This window comes from Drosophila erecta, unplaced genomic scaffold, assembly GCF_003286155.1.
Source record: "Drosophila erecta strain 14021-0224.00,06,07 unplaced genomic scaffold, DereRS2 tig00000055-arrow-pilon, whole genome shotgun sequence".
Classification (NCBI taxonomy): Eukaryota; Metazoa; Arthropoda; class Insecta; order Diptera; family Drosophilidae; genus Drosophila; species Drosophila erecta.
This window is the reverse complement of record NW_020825200.1, coordinates 10,923,774-10,942,448: the sequence shown is the minus strand read 5'-3', so window position 1 is coordinate 10,942,448 and position 18,675 is coordinate 10,923,774. Positions and strand designations below refer to the sequence as shown.

At 44.7% G+C, this 18,675-nt stretch overlaps 3 protein-coding genes across 3 annotated transcripts; all 3 read right to left on the bottom strand.

The window, feature by feature from the left end:
• Positions 1-584: 584 nt before the first annotated feature.
• Positions 585-3,363, bottom strand: LOC6541131 (importin subunit alpha). Its single transcript, XM_001969358.3, has 5 exons — positions 3,057-3,363; positions 2,499-2,625; positions 2,117-2,430; positions 1,489-2,059; positions 585-1,422 (listed from the first exon to the last, which is right to left on the bottom strand). Exons 2-5 carry the CDS (start codon positions 2,559-2,561, stop codon positions 802-804), a joined length of 1,569 nt encoding a protein of 522 aa, XP_001969394.1. The 5' UTR covers positions 2,562-2,625; positions 3,057-3,363; the 3' UTR covers positions 585-801.
• Positions 3,364-4,358: 995 nt separating this feature from the next.
• On the bottom strand, positions 4,359-6,098 carry LOC6541897 (cuticle protein 19.8). Its single transcript, XM_001969357.3, has 2 exons — positions 5,945-6,098; positions 4,359-5,421 (listed from the first exon to the last, which is right to left on the bottom strand). The coding sequence occupies exons 1-2, from the start codon at positions 5,954-5,956 to the stop codon at positions 4,417-4,419; spliced, it is 1,017 nt and encodes a 338-aa protein (XP_001969393.1). The 5' UTR covers positions 5,957-6,098; the 3' UTR covers positions 4,359-4,416.
• A 3,014-nt stretch (positions 6,099-9,112) lies between these two features.
• LOC6542854 lies at positions 9,113-10,608 on the bottom strand. The gene is made up of 2 exons (XM_001969356.3): positions 9,548-10,608; positions 9,113-9,489 (listed from the first exon to the last, which is right to left on the bottom strand). The coding sequence occupies exons 1-2, from the start codon at positions 10,572-10,574 to the stop codon at positions 9,293-9,295; spliced, it is 1,224 nt and encodes a 407-aa protein (XP_001969392.1). The 5' UTR covers positions 10,575-10,608; the 3' UTR covers positions 9,113-9,292.
• Between the last annotated feature and the right edge of the window lie 8,067 nt (positions 10,609-18,675).

Sequence of the window (18,675 nt, the reverse complement as noted above, 5' to 3'; positions counted from 1 at the left end):
GCACAAAAACCCATGTATTGACTGCACGACTTTTTATCGCAAATTTACTGACAAAAGGCGCCAGCACAGAAGGGATAACCTTTTTAATACGATTGCCTGTATCAGAATATGCATTTTTTCTCAAAGCCTACGATATTATTAAATACTTTTTATGAAATCGCGCGAATATAGTTTAAATACATTATTCGGGTAAAAATAACGCCTAGGTAATTAATTATTCAAACAATTCATTATTTATTGACAACTCTGATTGGGGTATGTGGACACTAGTGTGAAGGGGATGAGTAGTTGTTGTAATGCTTGCGCGAAGGTGGAGGATTAAAAGCGTTTTCCGAATACATAAATAAATACTAAACAGCCTAAAACATATCCGAAATGAGCTCGAAACGTAACCAATAAAAAGCCGAGCACACGCAAACAGACGGGCGCCCTGAACAGACGGATTCTGTGCAACAACCATGATCCCAGCCAGCGCAGCTGCCCGAGCGGTTGCATCCTGTACGAGGAACACTGCACCGGAGATCCATGCTGCAATCTGTGAACTCCAGTGCGAAGAATGCGGGAATGTTGAATGGGATTCATGCGAAGGCGGGGGTACGGATGGTCTCTGCCAACCAGATTCAATTATGAATTTGCGTGCGTTTCCATGAATACCTCCACGTGTTTGGGAATGTTTGTGAGATGTGTTGATGCGTTTGTTTGACAATGGCATAGCTTGTGACAAAAAATGTGTTAGCGCGGTCGAAGGTGTAGTTTGTAAGGCGTGTGAGCGGCGTATGGAATATGTGGTGGGCGATTAGTCTAGAACGTGTAGCCACCCTCGGGAGCCTTGGGCTGAGTGGCATTGAACTCGAGCGCTCCGTTAACCTCCTGAGGAGCGAGTTCTTGCTCGGCCTCGTCGTCGGCGTTGCTGAAGTAAGTGTCGATGATGGCGTAGGCCTTCTTGTATACCTCTTCGTTCTCGTGCTGCTGCAGAGTTTCCAGCTTATCTAGACCGCCCATCTCCTCGACCATTAAGCATAAGTTCTCGGTGCCACCAAGTTTCTCCGCCAGGGCGAAAAGATTGGATAGGCCCGTCTGCACCACCTTGATAGTACGCGGATCCTTTGCATCCAGCAGATCGATAAACGGCTTCAATATTTTGTACTTTTCAATTAGATCTACGATCTGTTCGGGAGTTCCAGACGTCGTGGTGTTTGTCACCGCCCAGGCTGCCTCTTTCTGGGCCTTGAAATCTCCTTTCTCCAGCACGGTGCGCAGCTGCTGAAAGATGCCGGCCTGAATCACCGCTTGGATCTGCTTCTGGTTACCTGCTGTGATGTTGCTGACCGTCCAGGCAGCCTCCTTGACAATGTTACTCTTGTTGTGCTGCAGAAGAAGTCCCAGCCTAGGTAAACCTCCAGATGCGATTACAACGTCAGTCTAATACACAAATTAAATAAACGGGTCAGGCATGTTACAGAGAAAAAAAATCATTTGTTTTCTTACCTGTTGATCTGTGCCGGTCACAATGTTGCCAACGCTGCGCAGGGCGGGCACAATAATGCTCGGCTCGTCCATTTGCAGCAGTTTGACCAGGCGCGGCACTGCGTCCGAGTCAACCACTGCTTGGATCTTGCTGTTATCGTCGTCAGTAACGTAGGACAAAGCCCAGCAGGCGTCGGCCAGCACTTGGATGTCCTGACTAAGCAGAAGCTGGGACAGAACGGGCAACAGCCGCTTCACCTGCTCGAATGGCGGCGAGGGATTCTTGTTCCTGCACAGGTTGGACATCAGCCAGACGATGTTGCGCAGAAAAGAGAGCGGCGTCTCATTGTTGATCAGAGGCAAGATTCCGTCAATTACGTTGTGGTGGATGACAATGTCGCGGGCCGCGGCTCCGTCGCCGGCAATGTTGCCCAGAGCCCAGACTGCCTGCTCGGCCAGGTTGGTAGACTTGGACTGGAGCAGCGCCACGAAATGCGGCACAGCATTGTGTTCGATAACGCAGCGCGTTTGGTCGGAGGTACCGGAGGCGATGTTGGTAAGCGCCCAGGCGGCCTCGAACTGCAGCATTGAGCTGGAGATTCAAGGAATTCAGTAATGGTCTTATTGACATTCTATAGCCACTACTCACTTGTTGGTATTCTGCAGGAAGCGTATGCAAATGGGCACAATACCATGGCCGATCATCAGGTCGATGGGCGGATTGCGCTCCCGACTGAGCATCTTGCGAGCAGACTGCATGCCCAGGAACTGGCGCTCCTGATCTTCGCTGTTCATGGCCGCCACTATCTCGTCCACGGACAGCTGCACCGGCGACTGGCCATTGAGCTCTTTGAGCGGCGAGGTGAGGTCCTCGTCGTTGATGTTGCGCCGCTTGAACATCTGGTCCTCCTTCTTGGACTTGCGCAGCTCGATGGTCACCTCATGGCGACGCATGCGCGAGTCCTAGGGCACAAAGTGAGGTTAGTTCCGAACGAAGTTCTGAAGAGGATCCGCGGCATCTGGTACATTACCTGCGTGTTGATGGTGTTGGCCTTGTACGAGCCCTGTCGCGAGTTAGAATCCGCCTTACTCATTTTTTCCAGTTTTTGTTTTCCCTTTATAAGTTTTGATGTTGTTGCTGCGATGAAATGTATGGAACTGAAAAGGAAAATGAGAGCCGGGAATAAGCTGCTGAATCAAGGGCTGCTTGGTTTTTTTCTCTTTCTTTTATTTCCCTGTTCCTTTCGGTAGACCGGCTTTAGCAAGGGCGAGCAACAGGGGCGTCGGCATGAGTTTAAGAAAGGGGTTTCTTTGTCGGCAGAAAAGGCTTATACTAGCCAAAACAATATAAAAAGCCAAACATTTTAAATGATTATTCTTCTTATGACCGTCGCGCAAACCCCTGCGAATTCAGGACTACGCCTTTGGTTGGCAACAACAAAGCAACAGCTGCAGTAGCCGCCATTTGCAGATTCCGGAAAGAGGGGAGCATAGAAGGGGAGAACAGGAAGAGGCGGCATAGAAGTAAACGCAAGTAAAAAGCAATGGAAAAACTGCGAAAAGGAACAAACGAATATACACGCACTTACCTTCGCCTTTTTGGTTGCGTGTGCTGGCTTTATAGGCTAGAAATTCACTTCACTGAAATTTTATACAATTTTGATCGCTTTTACGAGAGGCGAGCACGAGAACTTATCGAGCGTGTTAGCACGCTGAATGTGCCGATGGAACTGTGCTGTGACAAACGTAGAGAATCTCGAAATCACTGAGAAATGGGAGTCAATGCCTGCTTGGCGCCGCGTGATTTTACCGTTGGATTTGAAAAGCAAGCCTTAGAGGCGAACAAAACGCATATGGCTTATCGATCTTTGTCAGCTATCGATGTTTGGTGCCAGTGTGAACGTAAGTGCTTAACATCGAATGTTAAGTTGCTGTTAACTTTGTATTATTTCCCGCATAGCTAAACGCTCTTAAGCTTTTAACAAATATGTACATTTTTTTAACAAACATAATAATAAAACAAACTGAAGTTACATACATTTTTTGGCCCCACCGATCGCTTGCCAAGTGGAGGAGCTGCTTTTGAGTTCCATTATGTCTTTGTGGAACGTGGAACGTGTGCGCATGCAAGCCACATCCAGCTAACAGCTGAATAGAAACCGGCTGAATCTGCACAGTACGCGGGCTAATTTAAATTTTTTTGTCGGCCATTGCTATTGATTACTAGCCTTTACTCTTGTAAGTTGTAAAACCTTACCCTTAAATTTATTTACAATTATATGCATTTGTGGTTTTGTGATTTTTTTATAAGAGTTTTTATTTTTGCAGTTGTAATCAATTAATTTTTTTCGCAAGCATTGTTTTTGTATTTAACATATATGTCTGTTTAATATTTACTTTTATTTTCCTTCTTCGAATAAATGTTAAAAACCATCAATATTTAATTAGACAAAAATAGCCATTTAAATTAATATTTAATTCGAGGAAACAAAGTACTGATTTTATCTGTCTACCTATAAATATTGAATTTGATTGTCTTTTTTTTGCTTACAAATATGTTATCATTGCACTAATACCATTTAATCTCTCGTTTATCACTAATAATGCAATAAATGAGCAGATATTTCCGGTTGAGGCTCTTTTAATTTTGTTTATGTGTGTCAGAAATAAACAACTATTTTTTTAGGGGTAATCACCTCTGCTGCCAATCGATTTAGTCCCATTTTCAATTGTGTGTTTTCCGATTTCTTTGAGCAGTAATCCGCTAAATTAATATGGGAAATTAATTATTTAAATGCTTACACTTTTGAATTATCACTTTATCAGCTTTAACGAATGCAGCTTGGAATAATTAACTTAACCCCTTTTTTCACTTTAATTAGTAGAAGCCGTTTTAGTATTCTCGAAGTATTTTATTAATTTTTTCAATATTTCCGTTCATAGTCCAATTTAGGCCGTCTTCTTGTTCTCCTCAGTCACTGGAGCAGCAGTGGTGGTGCTGCTGGCCTCAGGGGCAGATCGTGCCTCCACCACATCGGAATCATCGCTGTCGGGAGCTGGAGAGGATTGGCCAGCTGGAGAGTAGGGCGGGAACTGCTGATCCTGGGGATACGATTGCTGCTGCTCCTGCTGCTGCTGCTGCTGACCCTCGTTGTAGTCAATGGGAGTGGGTTCCAGCTCGGGCTGTTGGGCCACAGGAGCCTCCACCACCTCACCCTGCTGCTGGGCAACCTGTTGAATCTGCTGTGGAGCGAACACCTGCTGGTGGGGATAGTAGATGGGAGCGGGCAGCGAGGCCACGGGAGCGGAGACCTGGACGGGAACTGGAGCTGGAGATGCCACGGAAACCACTGGAGCAGCCACGGCACGGGCAGCCACGACCGGTTCCCGCTGCACCACCGCATTGAATCCGTTGATGTCATCGGCGGTGTAGGTCACTGTGCGCTTGAAACCATCGGCATCCAGGACGGAGTAGGATCCCACCACATTGCCGCCGTCCCGGGACTCGACCTGGCTCTTAATGTCCCCGGTGATGCTGTCGTGGACGCCGTATGAGAAGTCGTAGCGCGGAGAGGACTCCAACTCCACCTGCTTCAGAACCGCGGGGGCAGCAGCCACAGTCTTCACCACTGGAGCAGCGACCACGGGAGCAGCAGCCAGGGTCTTCACCACCGGAGCAGCGACGGGCAGAGCGAGAGGAGCAGGAGCCACCGCCTTCACCACTGGCGTGGGCAAGGCATAGGATCTGGTGTACACAGGAGCAGCGGGCACAAAGGTCTTTGCGAAAACTGGAGCCGCCTGGTGGTAGACAGCAGCCTGGGCCACCGGAGCCGCATGGTAGACGGCAGCTGGAGCCTGGTAGGTGGCATAGGCAGGATGGTAGCCGGCATAGGTGGCCGCGAATCCTGCGCGACAGGATGCAGTGATGGCCAGAAGGGAGAAAACAGTCAGGAGCTGCACAGAAAAGGGTTTGTTAGGTCAAGACATTGATATTCAATCGTATTATCATTCTATCTGCAAATTGGTTATTTTTAAGAGATTCACAATTTAAACTATTTTCTACTTTATATTTCAGTCAAAAACTGAGTTTGCATTCATACATGCAAATGAAATACACAAAATGAAATTCCATTATACAATTTTTCCAAATCCAATATTCATTTCAAATCGAAGCATTGCCGATTGGATTGGTTTTATTTTCATGATTATGCAAATCACAAGTTATGAATACAGGCGCACTTAAATTGAATTTGCTTCCTATTTTTTGGCTAACACCGATTTTAAACATTTAATCGATATTGCATTTTTCCAGATTTATAGAAAAATGCATGTAACTGCCAGCAGCTTTGGCTCGATATTTTTGAAAAGGATATATCAACACACAAGCTGAGGAACTGCCTTGAAAGTAGGCCATTCTGTTGGCCATGGAGACGCCTTTTAAATCGAGCTGGTTAAAGTTCCACTTTATTAAACTCACTTTGCCTGCCATTGTGGAATCACTTCCTTTGGACTGGACTGGGTTTGCTCGAGGATAAGTTGGCACGTGCCGCACAGGATGCGAAGACTTTCTGGCTGACGACTATATATCCGTCCGACTCTTGCAGAGGCGTTGACTTAATGATGTCGACCGCTCCCGTCGCACGTCACTTTATATGGGGCGTCAGAATTAGCCCCCAAAGAAGTGGCGCCCTCCACAAAAACGAAAAAAAAAATAAAAAACAGAAATCCGAAGAGCAAACCGGTAACAAGTACTAAAGTGTCTCGGCATCTTGGTTGACAATTTGACAATTGCGGGCCAAAACTGGTTTCGGATAATTTGTCTTTTTGTCCACCGTTTTGGCACTGCCATCGGCTTGAGTTTCAGTTTCAGTTTCAGTTCGGTTTGGGTTTGGGTTTCGGTTTCAGTTGCTGTTTCTGTTTCTGTTTCAATTTCGTTTTGGCTTTCCGCTCCATTTTCGATGTCAAGTTCGGCGCTTCCTTGTAGGCCTACTCCCCGAGTTGGTAATTAATTGCGATTTGAGTGCCGTTCAATTAACTTTTCAATTGTCAGCTCGCCACCTTGCAGCGCCCTCTGTCGGCGCACAACGCACTTGAGAGTCACAGTGCTTTTTTCTTGGCGACATTGCTGTCAAGTTGTCCCTAAAGCCAACTATTTCTCCACCTCCCACGAAAATACAGGTGGCTCGTCAACACCTCCATGTGCCCAACTATATATATTTATGTACATACATATATCTTTCGACTTGGGGCGTTTGCTTCACTGGGCGCATGATTTTCGGTTTTTTGTTATTTCTGTCTTTTAGAAAATTTATTATTGTTCCATTTGCTGTTTATTTGCTGTCGCGCATTCAGACATTGGCACAGTTTCACGTAGTTTCGCACTTTGGAGCGCAGGCCTGGAAATTGCCAAATCGGATTACTAATTGCAGGCCGCATTATTTATTTGTCTCTTTTATTTTATTTTCCATGAATGAGTTGGTATCCATCAAAGGTTGCCAAGCAGGAACAAATGGCCCAACGGGTCATCGAAAATGGGTCTTAATTGATAATAATAGGCAAGAACCGAAGGCTGCCCCAAAAGGCTTTTCTAAGAAACGCGCCCCCCGCCCAACCAAAAATGTGTCAACTCATTTGAGCGCCTCGAATCGATGTAATTAAGCGCCTTCAACGAACCAGCCGCTCCATTATGGCCACAATTGTCTCCGGATGGCCGTAAACAATGGGCCATCAAGAGATCGCCGTTCAATGACTCCCCCCACCCCAACCCCCCTCTGGAGGCAAGAGGAATTGAAAGTGCGTGTGGCGTCCGTGAGTTTTCTGCGGCCATAAACATCCGATTACAGCGTCCAAACACGTAGCTCCAGCCCATCAAGATGCGTGGGCAGACAGGGGATGGGATATCTACATACGAGTATGCATATATCACACGCTTGAACTTGAAAAGTCTGGGCATCGGAGAATGGCACACGCTGGATGGATGCCACCTGCCCTTGCCCCCAACACACCAAAGTGCCCCAGGACACGCCTCAAAGGAGCTTAGATTTCCATTGAGTGAATCCTTTACTTCGCCTTTTGCCCACTCATGTGTTTGCATATACAATGTACAAATGGTAGACCGGCTGAATAGAAAGTACCGGGAAATCGATGTTGCTCGGTGGATTCTTTTATGCCTCGCTTTCAGTCGATTTTCTGTATATTTCTGCGATACATTTTCATCGAAAAATGCGATACTGGCCTAGGAGGCGCTTGCATTTCTCGGTTTTGTATAAATAAATCCCTTTGTGGCTCAATTTGTGCACCATGCGCCTTTCCAATCAAAAGCGTAAACCCAGCTCAATAATCTTAAATATTTTGCCGATCATCAGTAACAATAAATAAGGAAAATAAAAACCCTGAGAAAATACCTTACTTATGTGATGGAGTAAATAATATATATACGCTCCTAAAATAATTACTCTTTTCTGCGCGCAGAGAACACTATTTGCACTCGGCTTTTTAATTAATTTAGACAGGTGCGTCGGCTGTCGGAGGGTTAATAGTCAACACTTCTGGCAACGACCCTCTAATTGAGGAGGCATCGCGGGAGGCGGAAACTGCAGCTCAATGCCAGGTGGCGGGATGAAAACGGTGGGCCTGGTGGGCCTGGTGGGTCAGGGACAGGAGCATCGCTTGCCTATCGGCGTGGCAATTAAAATCCAGTGTGTGGCTGGCCAGGATGTGAGGGGATCCATTAAGCCCGGCAAAGGGCGCCTGGCATCTGGCATTTGGCATTTGACATTTGACAAATACTTAACACTATTTGCCCGACTTAATAAACCCGCCTTCGTTGACTTTGCAGCCGCAAAAGGACATGAAAATGTAAGGGGCAGGGGCGGAAGGGCCACGGCGAGTCCTTTTGGGTGGAACGGGCACGGCAATGATTGATTGCACGTTAAAGCCGGAGAGCGTCACATCATTTCCCTTTTACACTTGACAGGAAATGCATTTTTAGTTGGCGCTGGCGAAATGAGCATCGGTGTGTGCTGTCCGGAAAAGAGTGTGGGTGCGGAAAAAGGATATAGGATAGCATAGGATGCGATGGGATAGTCTAGGATGGGGTGCGTCAGGATGCGGAGGAAGCGGAAGATGTACGTATGCAAAACGAAATCACAGCTAGTGGGAAAATGGAAAGAATTGAAAACGGACGAATGCAAATGCAAATGCAAAAGCCGAACCTGAATCTGAATCTGATTCTGATTCTGAACTGAGTCTGAGTCTGAGCCGAGTCACTCCATGGCCGTTTTCACAGACAATTTACACAAGAATCACAAAAATACGAGTACGTAAACATTTTGTGCGAGGCTGAGCTTGGTCATTGAGCAAACCATTCGCACGGAAAGCCCGTCCAGGTGCAAGCGTTTTACCTCCGTATTAAAGCGCCAAGTTGGCGGACTTTTGGCGAGTGCAGAGGGAAAAATAATGTATACTCGCAGTACAGACATTTATCCAATTTTAAAATACTCAATTATCTCAAAACAGGCAATAAAACACCAGAGCATCAGGCAAAAAGCACTCTAAAAATTAAATAGAACCTAGGCAGTTCAGGTCAAAGGCCTTTCATGCCCCAAATGTGTTGGTGCTATTTTAAAGCAATTAGTGTTTGCTGATGCTTATTTATTAAAGTGCTCTATTAAAAGTTATTGGGTATCGGCTATCTATCCACTTGGACTCTTCATTTATTTAAACGCACAATTCCGATGCCCATTTAGAACTTGACTGAACGAATATTTACTAATAAGAAAAGGGAAGTTACAAGGGTTTTAATATTAAATAACACAAAAACAGGCTAGTGCAGATCCAAAAGCCCCTTGGCATCCAGAGTGGCCAGCAGCTTGGCTGCACTCCTGATCACCGCCTCACTGGCATAAACCGACTTTTGGTAGCGCAGTCCATCTGGGCTCTCCGCATACAGACTCGAGAAGTCTGAGGTCTCTTCAGATCCATTATAAATCATACAAGGCTTGAACAAGTGGGCCAAAAGACCTGCAAAATATTAAGGCTTAGAGCTGTGCGTTTCACGGTTTGGTTTCACTGTACTTACTCATGAATCGGCGTCGTTCGAATTGGAGAACATATTCCTGAAGAGTGGGAAAGGAACCCTTGTAGGAGAACCTTTCCAGGTTCGCCCTCAAAGCTTTATAGTGATGCTCGACGAGCTCCGGTTCCTTGTCCCTAACCTCTTCCCTTAGAGAAGTGGTGAAGAAGTAGTGCAAGTCGATGGCGGGCGATGTGCAATTGCTGAACTGAAAATCTATGGCTACGACTGAACGAGGCTTGCCCGCATCATCGTACTGGAACATGATGTTGGTGGTCCAGCAGTCGCCATGGTTCAATGTGCTCAAATCACTTGCATTCACGTCGTAGGCCCGGGCTCCATACTCCATGATGTGGGTGCGCAGCTGGTGGAGTTTGTCGCCATAGGCATTCTTCAGATTCGGTTGGCCATCTATGAATCTCAAGAATGCCCGGAACAAACCGGCGAAGACCTCGGAGTACGCCTTCTTGTCGCGCGAAAAGAAGTGGGTGTAGAAGCACTTGGTTAGCAGGTTCGGGTGGCGTTCTTGCAGGACAATGGCGGCGGCATGGAACTTGGCCAGCATTTCCAGGGTCAGCTTGGTGTGCGCCATGTCCAGCTGCTTCACCCGGTCCGCATTGACGAACTTGCACGGCGCCAAATCCTCCAGAATCATCGTGTTGTGCCCACGGTCCACGGTGATGGCATCTGCTGTTAGCTTTCCGTCCAGGCCGGCTTGCTGCAGCAGCTCCTTCAGCTTCGGCAGGACGAACTCGTACATGTCCATTTCCCGGGTGTACAGCTCATACTCGAAGAAGACCTCCGCCTGAGGAACGTTATCGGGCAGAGCCTGTTTCACGATGTAGGTCTTCTTCTGAACCGATCCGTCGCCCAGCTGGTAGTCCACATAGATGCGGGTCATCACGCCCACAAAGTTCTCTCCTTTCCCCGTCGCTGGCTTGGCCCAGATTCCAAGGACCTTCAGCTGCTCGTCCTTGCAGTAAGCCCTTAGTCTGGGCTGCAGGTAGTCCGTGGTTAGCCAGCTGGGTAGCATTGCTTACGTTGTGCGGTTCCTCGGACTTCTGACATCTTGGCCAGCTGCTCACTATTATATTATGACGAAATGGTGTCTTATCGGAGACAATTAATTATACTATAGTGCAAACGCGATAAGCTCTGTAATGGCAATTTGTGGGCTATCACTGTTCCCAAGTGATTCCTCACTTTTACGAGGTCACTGTGAGATTGCGAATTTTACAATGAGCAGCTATCGCTTGAGATTCTTCTAGTCAATATTGATATCTAGCGAAATCTACATTCTAGATTTTTGTTTGTCCGTGCTGAAAACGTGATATTGCTAATCGTTTACCAATTGATTAAAGCTGCTTGTAGTGAAAAGTAAATTCTAGTCAGTAATCAAACGTTTACATGGTCTTGTATTTAATTGCACTGCATTAAAAATGTGATACAATTCAAAATTCAAATGTTAATTTATCGACTACAAGCTGCAATTATGCCGTGGTTGCCTTTTATTCCGAACAGGAACTCCAAGCTAATTTGGCGTTGGTATTTGCGCTGACCTATCGATCAAAAGTAGAGAACCCCGAGCGAATAATCACCTTTCCGCATTCTCTGCATGGAGTACGCACACGGGGCGGATACGTAATGGCCAGCCGTCCAACCCGGCGGATAAGACAAACGACCCGAAGCAAATCGCCGGCGTCCACGCCCCCCTCCCCCCTTCCATTAGCTATGACCACGCCTTTGTTTGACGCCAAGATGCCGACAATGACAGCAAATGCCGCCCAGCCCCATTAATCCATCAAAATTGGCGTTGAAGCCAAATCAAAATATGCGCCGGCGGCCGCGGAAGGCGTACTTAAGTGGGTGGATGGTGAAATATCTTGGTTTGAGCTTCTGATGAAAGCCACAATAACATGCATACCTCAGTTATGAAGTATGGAAAATAAGCAAACAAAATTAGCACTATTCTTCGAGGCACTACACAGCTGTAGATATTAATGCAAATCTGGTATTCCCTTTAAATCACAGCCCGTCTAAGCCCAAATTTGATTGCTTCGGGGGCAAACTAGCCCCTCGCAGTGATTCACTCAATCTCGGAACGACAAGCGACCGCAATTTTCAGCGGGTGCGCAAATAAAGAAATTAATCAATTTAACGATACGATTACAGGAAATTCGGGCGCAGGGGCGTAGCCAGCCAACTAAGAGGTGAGCGGGGGAAAATATAAAAATCACAAGATCCAAAAAATAATTCATAATAAGAGGAAAGCTGTGCAGTAAAGGACAAAAATGTTAGCAATAAGGCAATACTATTTTAAAGGACTTATGTCACAGAATATCGCATAATTGCTCAATTGAGTTAATACAACAGCAAACGTGTTGCTTGGAACAACGCATTCCAATTAATTTTAATTGGACTCCAGCTAGCCAGCAACTATCGCCTTCCAATTTGGTAGCTAACCCATTGCGACGCCCCTGGCCAGGAGTAGATCTCCTTGGACGAGTGTGCCGTCAACCGATGTGGCATTTGTCTGGCCAGGGGCAAGATGAAAAAAAAACAGAGACTGGGAGACTGTAGTCTGCCGCACGCTTTTCGGTGATTTATTTCCATTGATTTTTTACTCGAGCCCCAGCTCCGCCTCCTCAATTTCGCTGGCCGAACGAGCTTAGAGATTATGCAATCGCGCCGAATAGAACCACCCAAGTCAATCGGTTTGTGGCCCATTGACGACGGCCGAACAATGCGACGCCTACAACGCGAACGCTGGCTAATTATAAAGTTGCTAAGCGGATTTGGCAGTCGCTCGAGAACGGAACAAAGAAATCTAGATTATGTGACAACTTCCCTACAAGCCCCATACAGATCCAATCATCAGATTCCCCGCCGCCGTTTTGCCAGCGCAATCCATTCATTAAGTGGAAGTCAGCTGCAAGTTGCAAGATGCAAGCTAATCAGCATAAATTGCATTGCATCCAGCCAAGGGGAGCCCCCAGCTAATTTCCCTGCATTCCACAATGTGTCGCCGGCAAAAAGGAGACACTCTGGCGATCAAAGGCAACTCAAGGGTTGCATCAGATCCGGCTAATACGCTTTAACCAAATTCAAATTCAATTCGAGCCATGCGAAGAAGGCTCTGTGCCAAATTAAACTAATAAAGTCTTCAAACAAACAGAGACGCTCCTTTGACTAGTTCACTGAGAGAAAGAAAGTGCTAGCTTAAACTTAAACTAAAAGAGTTTAAAAATCAGTATTTAAATGTTTATATTCAGTGAGCCATTTGGAACTTGTAATTTGATTAGTTTTAAAAGGATTTATCGATCTATCAGGTCCTTACCCTCCTAATACATTAAAGTCAGAAAAAGCCCTTTCCTTTCAATTTTACTTATACCTTTTCTGTAGGGATTGAAAGAACGCATACAACACTTCCAATTTCCTCTATATGCACCCTCCACTTTAAGATTTTTCTTTACAAATATGCACTAATTAAAGGTTGCGCTCCCCTTAAAGCCAAGACCCAGGATTTTATTGAAGTGTGGGTACAACGTTCGCTTTTGTTGTATAGTAAAAAAGAAGGTCTCAGAGCTGAGCCATAGTTTATATTCCTTTTCCTTATTTTCTCGCCCTCGCTGAAATGCAATGCATGTGCGCTGATATTTGCCGCGCAGAATATTTTAATTAAAAGCAATTTCTACAATGTCAAACAACGTCAACGCACAGCGGAGTTCAGGCTTCATAAAGTGTTTTTCACAGCCATAAAGAACGGATACGGCGGGTTGCGGATGTCGCGGGAGCTGCTCCACCAGCTCCACGTCCTGCCGATCCTGCAAATCCTGCATCCTGCATCCTGCTGCTCCCGCTGATGATGCCAAAGTGTCAACAAGTTGATGATGTAGGTGTCGCTGGCATGTTGACTGCCAAAGGACTGGGGAGCTGCAAAGGGAATCCGGCGGTCGGGACAAAGGCCAATCAATATGCAAAGCAGTCAACATTTGGAGCGACCAAAGGTGTCGGCTGTGCCGTTGCAGTGATTATCGCCCACACTCGATTCAATTGTCTAGGCTGCAGGTCCTCTAAACACTCATTGTTTGACTATTTGCGCTGGCTGACTGGGCGTTGATTTTTCGAGTGTGTCACTACAGAGTGCCGAAAGCCAAGTCCAAGGACTCTCTGCTCACTACCTTTTTAGGCATAAACAAGGACCCGCCCGGCGGAGTCTGCACTTGCCAAGCCAACGACATTGTCTCTGATTCAGTGACTCCTGGCGGCAGACGCAAATGCAATCAGTTCCTGCTGTACAGAGTAACAAATTGCCTTCAATTCGGGTCCTGCCACAGTAGAATCAAGATACAAAAGCTAAAAGTAAGAACCATTTTACTAAGATAATTACATTTTTTAAATACTTTTTAGAAGGACTGCGTCAAGCTGCTGATATAAAATTTGTTTATATTTGAAAAAAAGCTGGAAGCAAGAATATTTTTACTGATTTTGGGAAATATGTTTAAATACGTTCAACTAAATGACTTGTTCTAGCTTTAACTTCAACCTGATGTTCTCAAGATTTATTTGAATTATATTAAGCCAGCTTACTGACTCGAATTTGATCCTTGGGTTTTAGAAAGGAATTAAGAACCAGAAGCCTGTAAAATTGTTATTTTTCTGGAGCTTTACACGTGAATCTAAAGGTAAAAGACTTGAAAACACAATTGCTGGGGATAAAGAGTATATTGTCATGGCATTATCCGACTTTTTCCTTCGCTGTGTAGCCCATTGTTGCTGGTGCAACTGCTGCTGTCGCTGCCAGACACTCAAAACAATCAGGACTCAAAAACAGCATGAGTGATGTGTCGGATGACGACGCATGTCGGGGGTCTGTCTGCCCCCTAAAACCCCTTTCCAGCTGCATCCTCCGAAGCCTCCCGAAGCCCCCGATCCACCCGATCCCCCCGATTCCTTCGCCCGGCACTCTCGGGTGCTCAGGTTGCACTTTTTGCCGGCACTTAAGCGCCTTTAAATATGCAGCACAGCCAAGCGCAGACACACTCTCGGCCAAGTTTGTTGTTAGCCCAGATTGCTGATGCATAGTTTAAGCCCCCACCTCATCCTCCTCCTCATCCTCAACCCGTTCCCGTTCCCGCTCCAGCTACTGCTCATCCTGTCAGCCGAATGCGGAATACTGGCACTGCAAGTTGCCACATCTCTCACCGTGGACTGCCGCTCGCACTTTAAAATTCCCCAGGACTTATGGTCGTATTTTCCGAAAACAAAACAATAAAACTTGTCCCCCACAACCGAGGCAAAAAGATTACCAATTTGTATATGATAAGTGCTGAAATTCATTTGCTTATCTCGAATGAAACTTTCCGAAGCAAACCAGACTCCATTACTGCTCGTATTGAGTCCGTCTTAAAGCCTGGTCAAGCAACATGGCACAGACAGAGGCGTGGACCGAAGGGGTCCTCTCCGCCGCATGACCACATACATTTTTTAAATGCCCCAAAGTATGCTGCAGAATTTATATTTTGTTTGCAAATTGTTTGCCCGTGTTTAAAGTTGTAGATGCCACCGCTCCCAAAACTCCTTGTTTCATATAGGTTCAGCTTCAATATTTATTGTTGCTGGCCGAAACAAAGTTGGTTGTGATGTCTGCACTGGCAAAAGTGAAAATGAAAATTTATATGCATAATTTGTTGGCATTTGAATAATACACCAAGTGCTGTACGCCTAACCACACCGAATGAAAGTTTGCATTGAATTGAAAAGGGGCGGTCGACAACCCACTGGAAACACTTTAAAACGTTCATGACCATGTATAAATATTATGTATCCCATTAGCCATTCTAACTATCTTATGTATTTAGGTATAAATATCTAGAAATGTGCGTAATTTTCACTTTTTGTATTTAAAGTTTTCCAAAAACCACAGTTGTTAATAATAAAATAAACAACAAAGATTTAAAAAAAAAAAAAATTCCAAAGGCAGAATGAAGCGTTCAGACCATATAAAGTACCTCTTAATGTCTCTGGCGCAGTTCTCTAAAAAACTGCATTCAAATTTAGAAATTTATTTTTTTTTAATTTTTTTGTAGTTTTTCTGATGTATGATGTAGAAATTCAAGATTATTAAGAAACGCCCAAAGGCGGAAGTTCTAAACTCCATAACTCAACTTATCTTAATCGGATTTTGAAGTGACATACCTCAAAATGTTTCTGGCGCAATTCTCTAAAAAACTGCTTTAAAATTTAGAAATTTATATTTTTTAATTTTTTTGTTGTTTTTCTGATGTATGATGTTGTAGAAATTCAAGATTATTAAGAAACGCCCAAAGGCTGAAGTTCTAAACTCCATAACTCAACTTATCTTAATCGGATTTTGAAGTGGCATACCTCAAAATGTTTCTGGCGCAATTCTCTAAAAAACTGCATTCAAATTTAGAAATTAATTTTTTTTTAATTTTTTTGTAGTTTTTCTGATGTATGATGTAGAAATTCAAGATTATTAAGAAATGCCCCAAGGCTGAAGTTCTGAACTCCATAACTCAACTATTCTAAATCGGATTTTTAAGTGGCATACCTCTAAATGTTGCTGGCGAAATTCTCTTAAAATCTGCATTCAAATTTAGAAAATTTTTTTAGTTTAATTTTTTTGTAAGTTTGCTTCCAAATGTTGCCACGCCCACAAGCCGCCCAAAACAGTCACACCCACACTTTTGAAAAATGTGATATTGTTTAATTTTGTATCATGTAAATTTCTATAAATTTGCAAAAAAACTTTTTGTCACGCCCACACTTTTAAAAAATTGTCAAGTTTTTATTTTTCATTTTATAATTTTTTCCCAATTTCTACCGATATTCCAGAAGAGGTTGAAAATTCTCGTTTGCACTTCCACTAGCTGAGTAACAGGTATCTTATAGTCGGGAACTCGACAATAGCAGTTTATCTTGTTTTGAAATGGATTTGTTTTTCCATACATTTTATTTAAACATATAAGAGTATTTGCTAGAAGTACAAATGAATAACATGTTTTTCTGATTGCCTATTTGTTGGCAAACGGTCAATAGATTGGGAAAACATACAACAATTTGTATACTTAAATAATGTTAAATCGGTAAAAGTGTTATTTACGCTCCCAGTGGGAACCTGTTTCAGCATCCCCTGGGTACTTTCAATTCGTTTTTCACCCGCCCAATTGCCCCATGATGATTATTCGTCAAATTATAAGTTAGTTAGTTAGTTGTTGACCGCCCTCATCATCGACAGCCGCGCAAGTCCCTAAACAGAATTGCCATAAAATTCATAAATTACTGGCTCCGCCACGCCCACAATTTCACCGCAAACTCCACAATTCCGGGCCACACATGGTTTGTTGCTCATATGCTAATTGCAATGGACATGTTTTTGTTGCCCCAGGAATGAAACTGCGATGGGGTTAGAGCGCGAACCACAGGGCAAAACAGCAGAGCTCACAGTCGAGTTAATTTCATTGCTGAATTGCGACTCAAGGGCAATATTAACATGGAAATTATGAACAAGCTGGGGCAATGAAAAGTGACAGCCGCCGAAAGACTACAAACTGCTAGCCCAAACTACTAGCACGCCTGCAACCACTGCGGCGATACTCACAACATAAACAGGCCACTAAAAACAAATTGCATGTGGAGCGGTGGAGTGGTGGAGTCAGTTGCCCCAAGCTTAGGCCCGGCACACAAAAACAAAGAAGGCTCCATTTCAATGGGGGCCTGGCCAAAACGTTTCGTATGGACTGGCCAAAAGTACCGAGGGGTACATGTGCCGAGCTGTCGGAACATTTCGCCGCAGCGGTGCACTCTGCTCCTGGTCCCTGCTCCCAGCTCCCAGCTTCCTGGTTGCTGGTTCCTGCTGCCAACTCCTGATCCTGTGCTCCCTGACCAGCCCCATCCGTTGACAGGCGCTGACCTGAGTTGCCCAGTTTTCGAGTGGTGCCGCCATATCAGCAGGGAGAACTGCTAGATTCGCCAAATAAAGTTACGGCAAGTAGTTAAAAAACAATAAAATAGCTAAACTACTGCCAAGGGCAGGGCAAAACAAGCAACTTCAAGTAATTCCTTTCTAGGTAATTAAAAGTGGCAAAAACTTTTGCACACAGTTTGGACTTTGTCCAGAACAGACATTTAAATTTCACTCTACGGTTAAAAATGAATGTATTTATTTTGCAGCGTAAGGACTGACGTCTTGTTTACGGTTTGAAATGGTAAATACAATTTTTGCTTCAAAATATTATTGTATTTTGTTCATAAAACTAAATGAACAGTGAATGGTACAGAACGGTGCCTAAAAGCATGCAGTTCGTTAAATTTAATTTGAATAATAAAGTATTCAATTTAATAATATCTCTGGTAGCAGATAAAGACATGAACTAAAACTTTTTAAGGGGTATAATTATCATAAATGAAGCCTGATATATTTGTTAGTTGTGACAATACCCAAGTCCTTGTCCTGTTTAAAGAGACCTACCTCATGAATGCTTAAAATGAACTGTTTTTAATTATGGAATGCAGCTAAAAAGACAACACTGCTGCAGATCCTGCCTCCTTGCCCCTGCTCCTTGATGTCAACTGGTATCGCTTGAATTGCATATTCTGCGGCGCTTAAACAACGAACATAATGCCCCCAAGTTGATGCCTCACCAGAAAACAAAAAGCCCCCCTAAAAAATGGTGCAATTTTATATATTGCATGGCCCTATGATTTATGCCATCATCATAATAAATTCACATGATTTATACGAGCTGCCTAAGGCACCCTGGCCAGCCCAATTGCAATGTTTAGCTGCGGTAGCCGCACTAGTTACCAGCTACTAGATATAATACTACAGCCACTATGGCTGCCCGTTCAAATTGCTTTTCCACATTAATTGCGAACCAGGGACAAAGACTATCCTATCTCCCTCTCTCTATCTCTCTGTCTCTTACTGTGTGTGTGAGCCTGGGAAATTCATAACTTTTGACAGTTTTGGGTTGGCATTTGGCTTGTCCATTTGACAGTTTTAAAGTTGGCAGAGCATTACGCCGACTTTTGAGTACAGCCCCGGGGAAAAGTGGCATTTCACAGTAAGAGGACACCACCTGCAGTTTGGTGGCCAAAGGCGCGACTTG

Excerpts from the sequence above, each read along its gene's own strand:
- LOC6541131 (XM_001969358.3), bottom strand. The coding sequence starts at position 2,561 with ATGAGTAAGGCGGATTCTAACTCGCGACAGGGCTCGTACAAGGCCAAC. Across the intron at positions 2,431-2,498 it reads CCAACACCATCAACACGCAG|GACTCGCGCATGCGTCGCCA; the intron begins GTAATGTACCAG and ends TTTGTGCCCTAG. Across the intron at positions 1,423-1,488 it reads TGACCGGCACAGATCAACAG|ACTGACGTTGTAATCGCATC; the intron begins GTAAGAAAACAA and ends TTTGTGTATTAG.
- LOC6542854 (XM_001969356.3), bottom strand. The coding sequence starts at position 10,574 with ATGCTACCCAGCTGGCTAACCACGGACTACCTGCAGCCCAGACTAAGG. Across the intron at positions 9,490-9,547 it reads CGAACGACGCCGATTCATGA|GTCTTTTGGCCCACTTGTTC; the intron begins GTAAGTACAGTG and ends AATATTTTGCAG.